Source organism: Aphelocoma coerulescens, chromosome 1A (assembly GCF_041296385.1).
Source record: "Aphelocoma coerulescens isolate FSJ_1873_10779 chromosome 1A, UR_Acoe_1.0, whole genome shotgun sequence".
Lineage (NCBI taxonomy): Eukaryota > Metazoa > Chordata > Aves > Passeriformes > Corvidae > Aphelocoma > Aphelocoma coerulescens.
In genome coordinates, this window is record NC_091014.1 from 78909241 (window position 1) to 78922609 (window position 13369).

Genomic DNA, 13369 nt, shown 5'->3' on the forward strand with positions numbered 1-13369 from the left:
TTTATATTCCAAAAAACTACATTCTGGGATGCCAGCAAATATATTGCCTGTTGGATTAAAAAAAATAAAATAAAAACTGGACACATTGGTTTAAAAAAACAACAGCTCCTAATTATTAAGCATAATTTCTCTTCCTTGTGCTTTTCTGGAGTCCTCAAATATTTGAAGTATGAAAGGTACATATAAATTCTTCTCTGGTGGTTGAAATGGTGGAATCTGTAAAACTGCAATGTTTTATAAGAAACAGAGGTTTAATATAAAAATAATCTTCATGACTGGCTCATTGCTTATTGGCATATTCTGAGCATTTTAAAATTTACAGGGAAAAAAAACCCAACACCGTTGCAATGTTGGTAACAAAGGGGATGTATACTAGCAAAGCCTTGTATTTTGGGAATTGGCTTCTCTTGATTGTTCTGACTGTGAATGAACTCTGCAGATGCTGAGAGGTACAGGAAATGTCTTGTCCTAGAAACAGCATTTGCTCCCTGCTTTAGGAACTGGATTGTACTAAAATCCCAACGTGGTAAGACTGATTAGCAGACTTTGGTAATGCCTTCTGCCCTGGTACAGTTTTATTATAGTCTTTTATGACCAAGGAAAAACATAGAAAAGACTTCCATTGGTGAACATACACCCCCAGTCGGGGAGCACACGTTCCTGTGGTTAACTTACCCCGGGGAAGAGCACAGCCCCTGCCCTCTGAAACACAGAGCGGCAAAATAAAAGGACCTCACCGAAAGAATGAAACAGAAACACACAGGTACACAAGCAACAGAGGGAAAGAAATGCCACTGGGGGGCATTTAATGTTAAAGAGAAACTATACAACTGGGCCGGTGGTGAAGAGGATTTAACAGATGACCACCTGCATCCACTTCAGAGAGGAGAACCGGCAGCAGGATGAGGAGTGCTTACGCAGTCATGTGCGTGTGTGTGTGTGTGCAGTGCTTCTTTCCACTGACAAAATATACTCTGCAAACATCCCTGGCACCAGCAGCTTTTCCTCTGTAGTGAAAACTTAAGTTTCAGCATGGGATTAAAAGGAAAAGAAAAAAAAAAAATCGCTCACACAGAGAGCCGTGTGGTTTGAGCTGGGCAGATTTCCCTCGGCCCAGGCGGTATGGAAAAGCTGGGTGCTGGCTTCAGGAGCACTCCCAGGCTGTGCACTGGTCAGCCACAGGTTGAACCTTTCTTCCTCACAAGAGCAGGCTGTGAACTTTCCTCTACCCCACTGTGGTCTGGGGAGCATCCAGGAATGGTTTACAAGACTGCAGATTTTAAGCCATACCCTTGTAGCCTTAGCTAACCTTCCCTCTAATGAGACAAAGCCCTTTAGAGGGACCGAGAATCAGTTCTCAATTCCCCAGTGCAGGATTTGAAATTTGAATAACTAGGACTCACCCATGTCTGGCTGTAATTTGCAATGTGCAGTTAACTATTGCAAAATGCTGAGATTTACTGATCAGAAAGAAGAAAGAACCCACTCGTCACCTTCTCACTGGCTTGCTTTCTGTAATGAAATAGCACGTGCTGGTGTGCTCTGCCAGCACCTCCTCAGCTTCCTCATGTTGACTGAAACATCCAAGGGGAGATGCACCCAAAGACAGATTCCCCAGCAGAACTGAAGGAATGTCGAATTAGCTGGCCTGATGGGGGAAATTTCAAAACCAAGATGTCTCTTAAATAAGCTTCTTTAATTATTATCATCATCTGTTTATTTATACAAATATAAAATATATTTATATAGATTTATATAATATAGATTTGTCGCTTTGGTGGCTCCTTTCATTTACAGACATACTGGTCAACGATCTCTGTGCACTTTTTACACTTGACATAACAGCACCAGTGGAACTTGCAGTGGCAGCGCTCCACCTGCACGCTCTTGAACTGGTCGTAGCCCCGGCCGCAGCACATCAGCTCGCAGCCATCCATGCCCTCCGAGGTCTTGTTGCACAGCCGGCCCTGGGTGCCCAGGGAGCCGGTGGTCTCATTGCGGAGGCAATAGTCCGGGCTGGGGTCCACGTAGACCAGGTCCTCCTGGGTGGGCATGTTGAAGCGGTTGTTCACCAGCTCCAGCTTGCCCTTGCGGCTGATCCTCATGGCCGCGGCGCTGTCGTACTTCTCCTTCAGCAGGTCGCCCACCTTGCGGAAGTCAGCCAGCTGCAGCCAGCAGGTCTTGAGGCTGCACGAGCCCGACACGCCGTGGCACTTGCAGGCCACGTCTGCCAGCTTGTACACGGCCTGTGGGGAAAGAAATGCAATCAGGCAGAGCTGTGTTTATTCCTGCTGCACTGGCAGCTGGCTTAATTACAATGAATTCATCGTGCTTTCAGAACCGCTTTGATTATCCCGCAATTTCTGTTGTTTCGCCCTTCAGAAGAGACAAAGGTCTTCTCCTCCCCCTGTTGCGACTGCTGTGCTCCTGTTCCCTAAATATTTCTATTTCTGGTCACGCTGCCTGCAAACACAACTTCCTCACCCCACCTTCTTTCCCTCTGGCACATTTCTGGATTGACAGCAGGGTCAAGAGCAGGAGAAAAAGAGAAGTCCTCTTTGCGTGAACTCTGGAAATTCCCCACCTCACAGACCACCACGGTGTGGCATGTTTTTTCCATTCAGTGCTGCAGAAAGGGAACACCTGGGAACCAGCCCATTTCCTGCCACCCGCACCAGGAACCGACGCTATCGTTACAGGGACACATCTGCATCCTTTGGAAATAAATCCACGGACCCACACCCTTTCCCTTCCTCTCTCCCGAGAGGAGCTCATCCAGGGGCAGTGTCCAGAGAGAGGCAGGCAGGGTGGTGGTGCACAGGACGGACATATCTCCCTGGAAGGGAGCTCGAGGTGCTCACCAGGCATTCCCGGGCAGCGCAGGGCTGAGCCAGGAGCCCTCACTGCGTTCCTGCGCCATCTCGTGCCCGGCTCCCTCCACTAGCAGGGCTGTCGCCAGGCAGAAGAGCCAGGATTTCTTTCAGCAGCACATGCGAGCTTTCCGTGCTGTCTGTTCCCAGACACTTTCAGCCACGTTTTCGGGAGCCTGCGGGGGCTGCAGATGCATCATACCCCTGGAAATCCGGCATCAAAGTTAGCAAAGAGTCTTGAAAATTCAGGGCAGTGAGTGTAAAACCCTCATCAGAGCGAGCACAGGATGTGAAGGGGAACAGTGTTTACTCTCCTCCTCCCCACACCAGCTGGGAGGCGAGAGAAGTACTGAGCAATAAAAACCAAGGAAAATCAACTGAAATGCAGGTTGGGTTTGGTCTTCCCATTCATTTCAGAGATGGGTGCAGAAGCACAACACTGTGTGAGATCCTGACAGCTCTCAGCCACTGGCAGAGCTTGCAAAGCAAGAGTTGGGCATCCCCTCACCATCAGAGCTGCTCCATGTTACAGCAGCTTGATCCCCCAGCCCTTGGCTCCTCATCCTCTCCCCATCAGGCTCACATCTGCTCTCCCGAGACCATCCTGCATCCTGCAGTGCTTCTGCCAGATCCCGCATGCCAAGCAGAGATGTTTGGCATCAGCTGCCAAATTACCACCAGCTGTATCTGGTGGGGGAGAGGAAGGAACATGAGAACAAAACAGGGTGCTCTGAAAGAGATGGCAATGTGTCTTCCAGCCAGGTTTTCTGCTGAAAAAAAAGCAGCCAAACACAGAGGTTTTTTTTCTGCCTCACTCACTGACACAGAAGAAAGCTTCCCGGCTCTCTGCTTTCACGTGCCAAGGCGATTAAGGCAATTGAGCATACTGCAAGCAAAACCTTCTGCCTACAACAACGTTCTGGACCAGCAGGGAGAGGTCAGAGTTCTCCTACAGCAACTGGTTGCTCCTTGCCCAACTAAAGTCTAGTGCTTTTGACAGCTAGTGAAGATTCAATTTGGCTTAATGGCTAAATCACATGGAGGCCAATCCAGCTCCTGAGAAAGTCAATGGAGTGAGTCCTTGAAACAGAAAAGCTTTAGTTCTGCTCCTCAGAGCTCAATTTACTGAGGCAATCCCTGATGGAGCAATGTAACAGCTACAAGCTGGGAGTTAAGCACTTGTCTTGGATCAAGCTACAGCTGCAGAGGACCAACCACACCGTTACTTTAGGATTCCTGCTGTACTATGACCAGACAGGCTACAGCTGAATTTCCTGAGCCCCAGACACTTACTATATCCTCACTGCGCTGCCAGCCTGCTTGTTATAAGCCTGTGTTAGCACTTTTTGGTTATGGTTCTGTCAAATCCCAGGCCACTCATGCCTCCCTTGCCCTTGCACGTGGTTTTATAAAGTATTATGATTCTTCCTAATCCTGGGCTTTTTTCCTTTAGAAAAACACTGCAACTCAATCCCCCTCAGTTAATGTCATGGGAATGAGTTCACTCTGACTTGGCTTTAGGCAACTGATGCTCAAAACATCTGTTGTTTCACCCATGTGGGCAGTAGCTGCTCTGGGGAAGGCCAGTGCTACCGGTTATCACAGGTGAGCACGGTGCTACTCAGCCCCCACAGCTCCCACCACCCATGTCCTGTGGAGACAACCACAGCTTCTGCTGCTAAATTACTCTCCCACTGTCCCCCTTCCCTGCCCAGATGAGGAGAAAGCAGAGGAAATTGGAGAATTCCTCTCTGACCAGGCTCAGGTCAAGGTAAAGAATAACAGACCCCACATGCAGTTCTGAGGGCAGGATCTGATCGATGGCCATGCCACTTAAACAGGTTGAAAATGCCTCTAATGGAAAGGCTTAAAGCCCCTTCCCATAAGCCCAAGTTCTCTTCCAATTCTTTTTGTGCAAGAATGGGAACAGGAAGAGAATTAATGGGTAATTCCTACGTGGTCAATTAGCCAGACCCCCTTGCAGGCTCTTCTGGCAGTGGCTGGAGTGACTGATGACTGAGGGCTGCCATTTGCTGACTGGGTAAACAGCGTGGAAGGACTGACGGCCAGACTCCGCCAGACAGAGCGACAGATAAGGAGTGGGGGTAAGCAAGAGAGGGTAATGGAGACCAGCTGGAAGAGAAAGACAGATGGAAGGAAAGGAGGTATTGAGATAACAGCCAAAGACAAACAAACAAGAGCAATAAAGCCAGAAGCCACCACCACAAGGACTCCGATGTGGAGTGAAGGGGTGATGGGGTCAGCACTGCCTGAAAGATAAAAGAACTCTGATCCCCTCCTGTCCCTGCCCAGCTCCTTCTGAGAACCACGGACAGAAGGGACAATCTCTCTCCTGCCACCGGAGCCCCTCAGGATTCAAGGAGAACTTTCTCATCCATAGGAAACTGAGTGAAGGGACATGCCAAAAATCTGCCTATAAATCAGGAGGTATCAGCTGAAACCCTGGCTGTGACAGCAGGGCAGGGCTGTAGTGGGATGGCAGCTGGTGGCCACTCTGCAGTGCTCACTGCTGGGTCGCCAGCAGTCCTTTCTTTCAGCATAAACTTCTGGGAATGTGGAGTTACATACGCACCTTCCTACTTACAAAAGCAGTATCTCAGAGGTTTAGGGATGCAGGACTAGACAGGACCTCCTGGGTTATTAACTATGATCTCTTGCTATTGTGGGCACTGATTCAAGTAATATTTTCCCTAAATGAATAGGATGCCCTTTTAAAAGCAATTACATTTTCAGCCACCATTATTCTGATTGCTATTCCAACAATAAAATATCTTTTTCTGATTTCCAGCATATGTGTATTTACTTTATGCCCATTTGCTATTGTGCCAAATTGGCCTTTTGCTTAAAAAGTACTTTTCCTTCCCTGTTATTTCTCCCACGAACACAGACATCAGTCATATCCTCTCTCCACTTTCACTTTACTAGGTTAAATATGGCAAGCTGTTCTAGCCCACTTTCTTTCAAAAAGATTCCTATCCCTTGGGTCAGCCCTAACAAGGCTTTTCTAGTCTGAGGTCATTTTACTTGGGAATATGAGAACATACAATACTTTGGGGCCTCACGAGAGCTTAATACAATGGCATTAGTATTCCCCATGTTGTATAAAAAGACTTATGCCTCGTATGTTACAGGATATGTACCACCTTCCAAGCCACATTACATCTGCAGTCATTTGCAGCCGACTGCTGCGACCAGTTCTTTCCTACACTTTTCCTAATGACTGAAGAGTATTTCATACAAGGCCTCAGATGATGGGCTTAATGTTGTTTTACTGAGTGTCATTAGCTGCTGTACAAAATTCAGATTCTCCTCTGTAGTCGTAATACCTGCCACCTTTGCATCAGCAGCAGAGTTCATCAGCCCGTTCCTAATGCTTGTGGTTGAGGCTGAGAAACAAAAATACTAAGGGCAAGTCCTTGAGGAGTTCTGCTAATCAAGCTCCATTCTTTTACACAACTTACTGATGTCTTTCCTTGAACCAGTTTCTTGTCCATCTCACAGCTACTGCAATTTTCATTGTATTTCCCAGTTTAACCAAGAATTTCCCACGTGGGCAGTACCTCAAATGTTTCACTGAAGTTCATATAAATGAGACCTATCAGATCTAGCCTGCTTTGAGAAAATCAGTGATGCTCTAAATGATTGTATGATCAACCTCTGGAAGACTCTTCTCAAATTATTTCCTATTTTCCTCTGAGATATCCAATGCCCCCCTGTTCCAACCTGAAGCCCCAGGCAAAGCACTCACTCACCCAGGGTACCAAAACTTCTCTGCTTTAGACTCAGCCCCATCCTCATTGGTTGTCTCCTTTCTTCCAACCTCCTCCAATTTGCAAAGTTTAAAAAACTTTTGCTGCTTATTTTACTAGCCTTTGCAAGGTCTGACTCAGCATGATTTTTACTGTTCTCACCTCCTCTTTACACTTCTTGACCTCTAAGACAGAGCTTTTCACTATTTATTTGCTATCTTCTTTCTCTCCTCCATTCTTAGTAGGCTCTTGGTCTATTCCTCACAGCTTCTCTGTGGCAGTTATTAATTCAGTGAGGTCTGGATATTCTTCCTACAACCTTCTTTCTCTTGTTGGCATGCAGAGTTGTAATGGCTTTAGCATCTCTGGCTTGAAAGACTTCCAGACCTCCTCCACATCCAGTTCCTCAGCTGAGCTTATTAACCAGCTCCCTTAGTTTATCAGAATTTGTGCTTTGGGTTTTTTTAATCCACAAGCTTAATTACACACTGGTTTATACTTCCATTTAATTTAGTCTAATCTAAAACGACTTGTGTTCATCTAATCTGTGTTGCTGCAGTTCACCTCAGACCAGGGGCTGTACTCTGTCTCTGGACCCCTCAAGGCAGTAAGACTGGCTGCTGGAGTCTCATGTTCACTCCTTGCTTTCGGCAGGGTATTTATTTGTAGTAATCCAAGTTCATGCTCCAGATATGGAGCATGTTCAGAGCAAGTAACGCAGAAAAGAATGTCATATTCAGGCTACTACTCCACCACACACACCCCATTTCTAAGCAAATGCAGAGCCTCTGCCCATCCAAGCCAAAAAAAACCCCAATCCCAAACCAAAACTCACTGAGTTACACAGCTTTCAAGTCCAGGTTTTCACCTACTGCAAATCTACCCCGATTTGATTTTGCAAAGAACCATGAAGAACTTGCAATGCTTCCACCTGACACATTGATTTCACAACCAAAAAGATAGAACAAATCATCTTTGGTGGCAAAATGAAGCTGGAATTACATGCAGAAAAGACAGACATCCAAGGGAAAGGGAAAGATGATTCAGAAAAAATCAGAAGTAAGAAAGGGCAGAAAATTGATAAGGAAACTAAGGATATTATTTAAGTATGTGCAGAAGAGCAAGACTAAGTACATTTAATGGGATTTTTTTAAACATGTATTAGAAATAAAATTAACCTTTGAAAAGCTTACTTCTAGGGAAGAATGATAAAAATTTAAAACACCCTGGGGGAAATGCACAAATGTTCAAGCTAGTATTCCTGTCCTGCTTTTGGAAAGAGGCAGGATTACACAGCTGCACTGCATGTGAATGATGCTACACCTTCCAGGCTATTAATCACAGACAGAGGAACTGTGTGAAAAGCAAAAGTGCATACACTGAATGCATACAAAAGGGGTATGGGAAAATTGGAAAGGGACAGGAAAATGATTTGATGGCTGATGAGAACCTCTGAAAGTGAGCGAGTCTTCAGTGCTCAATCTAGTTTGTCAAGAAAGAATGGTGAATAAATTACAGTAGATAAATGCTTGTATACCAAGGAAATTCTGATTACTAAGAGGGTTTTGGATTTAGCTGTAAAAGTCAGAAAAAGAACTGATTGGAAGCTGGTGCCAGATAAATTCAAATGATTATCAGGTTCAGAGTTGAAACAGTGATTAATGCTGGTAGCACATTACAAAGGGAAGTGATGGACTCTCCATCCCCCTAGGGGTCCTCAGATCAAAACTGTGAATCTTCTCAGAAAATGCTTCTCACCTAAATGCAAACTATTTATGGTGCCCAGTACCACAGTAACTGAGCAAGGCCTTGGTTTCAGAGATAGCCAGGCTCCTGGCCTTATATTCCCAAAAATCTAAATTAAGGTAGTAGAAGAGAACGCTACATGCCAAAAGGTTCTTCTTTTCACCACCAGCCTGTCACTTCCAGAGCTCTGGGAAGCTGATTTCTTAGACATAAAACCTTAAAAATGGGCCATAAAAGCACCTAGTTTATTTGGAAAGGGCTTGGATGTCTGCAATATGTCTGCCATACAGTGTCTCAACAGACCCCAAAATTCACTGGGTTTAGCTGGCAGTGGAAGCCTGACAGTAAAACCGGAATACTGTCAATATTGCCCGTAATATTCACACAAATGCAGAACATGTGACTGTACGCTTTTACTGGGGCATCACTGGATTATCCCCCATCAAACCTCCAAGTAATGTGATATCCAGCTACCTCCAGCCTTCCGACTCTCCCTCTGTGAAAAAGGGAAGGCTCAGCACTCCTCTTACCCTGCGGCCAGCCTCGTTGTTCTGCAGGTTCATCAGCATGCGAGCCTGCTCCTCCGAACCTCTCACGTAGTTCTTCTCCCTCTCCTTGGCATCCACGAACTCCTTGGCGAAGCGGTATCCGTACTCCACGTTGTCCCCGCAGCCGCCCCACAGCCAGTCTCGGGGCAAGTCCTTGGGCCGGGCGGTGCGGCTGCAGCCGCAGCTGGACAGTTCTCCCTCCCGGCACGCGCGGCTGATGGCGTTCACCACCCCGGCCGCGCTGACCGCGTAGGTGAAGGCAGTCTCTCGGCTACCTGCAGGGAGGGCGACAGCAAATGAACCCCTCGCAGAGCTCGCTTCGCGCGCGGCGCGCGGCCGGGAGCGCGCAAACAGCGCCGGGCAGACAGCGGGGCACGGCGTGCTCTGGGAAGCTGCACAGGATTTGCTGGAACGAAGGAATGCGATGGCCAAGTGCGAGGGCTCCATCCCGCTCTGGACAGCGGCTCCAGAGGCAGGGACTGCTCAGCCTCTTTCCCCATCGCTTATCCCTTCGTTCTAACCTGGAGGGAACTCTCAGCCAGCAAGAGGGTTGTTCACTTGCTGAAAATACAGCTGCTGACTTTGCCACTGCATTTGCCAGCAATCATTAGGAACAAGTAATGAGGTTGGGTCTGTGCAAAAGGAGCACTCTGGTTAAGCCAATTATTATTCTGGAATGGCTTTCGTTTAATTGGGACATGCAGTCTTTATGGGCTCCTCTTCATTGAACTTATTTTGGTTTACATAAGGTCAGCTGAAAATTATTTGTAGACAAAGTGAAGGGAACTCATTTTTACACTACAGCACCAAGGCAGAGGCTCTTCCACTGCCTGCAGAACACAGCGCTGGAGAAGTAAAACTCCCATGTAGACCATAATAAGACTTTCCACTAGCAGGTTTACTAGAGACTGCCCTGCTTGGCGTGTATGCCCTACACAGCTCAGCAGCTGAGCCAAGCAGCTGGATCAGGTCTCCAGCTCTGTATTCCTGAGGGATGCAGCCCCAGCGTGACCGGGGCACCAGCACAGCCAGGGCACTGCATGAGGCCAAGAACTGGGAGTGCTGAGTGTCTGCAGAGGGCCAGAGCGACAGGGAGGCAATCCACACCTGCACTCTCACCACGTGTCTAATAAATAGCTAAACCAATACCTTCAGAGCCATTGTGTTCATCACCAAGCTTCCAGGTGATAAAGAGAACAACTGCCAAAGCATCATTAGAATAAGCAATCTAATTGTGAAAGGCTACTTACACCAAACCCCAACAAGATGCTCTCAAGCAAATTTTAATGACTTCAAAGGGCAGATCCTCAAAGCATGGTTTATCACCAGCTCAGGAGGCTCTCGGTGCCAGCTCCCTCAGCAGGGCCGAGCTGATGCATTTGGTGTGCTCTTGTTCCAATTTGCACGTGCTGACAATCTCTAATTAATAGCAGCTTATCACCAGCTTAGTGGTAATGACCCAAGACAAAGGTGAGGCTATAAATGGCACCCACCTTGCAGAACAACTTTTCATTTTTTATCCCCCACCTAAATGAGAGATGAACGCCAAGGGTTTCTGCTCTGGAACACAGCTGATAAAATGCTACAGGACACATAATACAGAAGGGAGGTCCTTACTCACAGGTCATTACAAAAGAACTATCCTCACCAAACCTCCCTGGTCCAAGAGATACGGAGGAGTGACTCCTAGTTAAGGCAACTCAGGTGAAACTGGCCCACAAGGGACCCCAAATCAAGATTTTACTCATCTCGTTTGTTTTGCATGTTATGGGTATTTCAAGGTAACAGTCCAATATGCAGTTTTGCCCCTACCTGTATGGAGAAAGCCCTGAGGACACATCAATCATCCTTTTAAGGAAAGCACTCCTCTGTCTATAGGGATTAAAATACATGCAAGGAAAGGACCTCACACTGCGACAGCTCGTAAAACAGAGCCTGCATGACTCCAGGTGCTTAGCATCCTTACAGCCTGACTGAGATCCCTGAAAAGACACTGGGATTTACACTTTTACTGTCCATATTTTAACCATCTCCACCTGTCAGATGTAGAAGCACAACTCAGTGCGCAGCCCCCGCATCTGCACGCGTTGTTGAGGCTGCTGAGGACGGCGGTGGGAGAACCTGGAGCAAGTCACATCAGGGTGGGGGGGTTTGTTCTTCCCCACCTTGCTGCCCACAAAGCAAATACTTGGAAAAGTACTTGGGTTTTTTTTTGCTCGTCCTCTCCAAGTTCACTCCAGTTCTGCACCTCCGTGCTGTCGTCTCAAAGGGCTGGGTTAGGGTTAGGTTATTCCCCGTTCTGCCCCTCTCCCACATCTCCGGCGAGCTGCCGGGGCGCGGGAGAGGCCGAGCCCGCCGGCGGGAGCTCCGCGGAGCTCTGCTGCCCTCCTGTGCCCGCGGCCACCGGAGCGGGGAGCCCGGGCTGCGGCCGCCTTCGGGCACCGCCGAGGATGCGACCTGGGCACCAGCCGGGCAAGGCTCAGCTCCCATCGCACGCCGCGCTGCAGCTGCTCGAGAGGGAAAGGGGAGAAGAACGGACCCCGCTGGGGAGACTGACCACAAAAGCGCGTCGCTTTAACTTTTTTAATGAAAAAGTTTTGGTTTCAATTCGTTGTTCTTAAAAGCGTTACCCTGAAGTTTGCCGATCTCAAAGAAAAACAAGGAAAAAATATTTCCCTTTGTTCCCTGCTTTTATGTGTATCTTCCCCCACCCCCCACCCCCCTTTTAGCATTTGAAAAGGCAGAAGAGATAAGATCTTTGGCTCCAGAAATGACTGGACTAACCTGGAAACTCCAGCCTTACATTTAGGATTCTGCTGGAGGAGGTATGTTCTCTCCTCCCCCTAAGGAAATTCTAACATGACCTTTTGGGGTGCTCTGTCCTCTCCCCCTCATAAATGTAGCAGTAAGGAATGTGTCTGTATATAATGCACAGAGCTATATATACACACACATGTGCAGTCTAAAATCTGTATTGACACAACAGGAAGCAACTTCAGAAGGATAATTTTTTACATCACTAGATATTGTTATTGAATAAACCACATTTAAAAGCTAAGAGCAAGTCTCACGACAACACAAACACTAGGGGAAAACAACGCTCCAAAGCAGCCTATTTCAGTGCTATGGGTGCCCTTCCAAAAGCTTTGTATCACTGGACTGCCTCACTCCCATGAAAAGCACAAAATGAAGGTGTAATGATTAAACACAGACCGACCAGCTCTCCTCTGAGCTGAGTCAAGTTCTGTGACAGAGAGAGGAAACTGATCTTCCAGGTTTCTGAGTGAACACTCTCACAAAGATCTCCCAGGCTTTGGCCCAGTCAGGTTCTCCTCCCCTCTCACAATCTAGTGCAGCTCAAGACATCATGTAATGCATGCCATGCTCGCATCGGTGGGTGGGCAGCCGAGGGTTGTTGGCACACTATACACCTTCTGGGCCCTTCTTATCTCCTTTCCCCTCCCTCTCCACAACAATCTGGCATGCCTGTGCACTCTTGCAGATATTCTGGTCTCCAGACCTTTCTCGTGCCATTGGCACAGAGTACAGAAAAAGGGCTGTGGTCCAGATTTGGGGCTCAAAGGTTGAAAACAGGAGACAGACACACAGTATGAACCCAGGGAAGAATGACTTTATATCTGGCATAACCTGAGAGATTGAAAGGCTTTGTCTTCTTCTCCAGTGTGGAAAATATATTTGCTGAAATGATAAGCAATGACTCATTACGAAGTAGGAAAATGTAAAAGCGGAAGGTGAAGCTATAAAAAAGAGCAGAAGCAGCATCTCCCTCCACAGCAGCTTATCACTGACACAGATAACAGCCATGAATCACCAAAGATCCCGGAACATCCCAGGACACCTTTGGTGACATTTTTCTTTTGAGCAGCCTTGTGCTGAGTATAAGCATCTGAACGTGCTCTAACTGACCAGAGAATGGTTTCAAAGCTCTGTTGGGACAGGTTTTCAAAGAGTGGGCAGCTGCAGGCAGTCACCTCACAGACACTGCCATCAGCAGATTCCCACTACAGATACAACAGGGCTCAGCAAACAAATGTGCACACACACAAACCGAACAGCAGGAGCAGGACCAATGATCATACCCATCACATACCTACACCACCTCTGCCTTCACCAAAACACAAAGAAATCTACTCCCAATCTCAACTAAGAGGATCAAATTCATTTTAGAGAGAAGAAATCCTCCCACTTCCGCTATCCACTCTAGCTCCTTCTTCCTGTACACATTCGGGTTCTTCCTGACAGCTTTTCATCCTTCAGCTCTGATCTTTGCTCTCTTAGCTCACCCTTACTTCTCTTCTCCAACTATGGACCCTCTCACTGCACCAGCCTAGAGCTACACGAAGCTACTGGAGAATGAGGATTGCTCCAGAAGGAGATTCCTATTTTCTTGCATCTTTGTGAAGTCACAAGTATT

General features: G+C 47.3%; 1 protein-coding gene across 3 annotated transcripts in view; it reads right to left on the minus strand.

The window, feature by feature from the left end:
- Positions 1–403: 403 nt before the first annotated feature.
- Positions 404–13369, minus strand: part of WNT5B (Wnt family member 5B) — a 71224-nt gene continuing 58258 nt past the window's right edge. Inside the window, exons 4-5 of one of the 3 annotated variants that reach the window (XM_069003670.1) lie at positions 8917–9209; positions 404–2246 (exon numbers count right to left, since the gene is read on the minus strand). In XM_069003670.1, coding sequence (XP_068859771.1) covers positions 1788–2246; positions 8917–9209 — 752 coding nt within the window. In that variant the 3' untranslated portion in view covers positions 404–1787. The remainder of the gene's footprint in view (positions 2247–8916; positions 9210–13369) is intronic. The other 2 variants (XM_069003667.1, XM_069003669.1) reach the window with 2 other exon arrangements.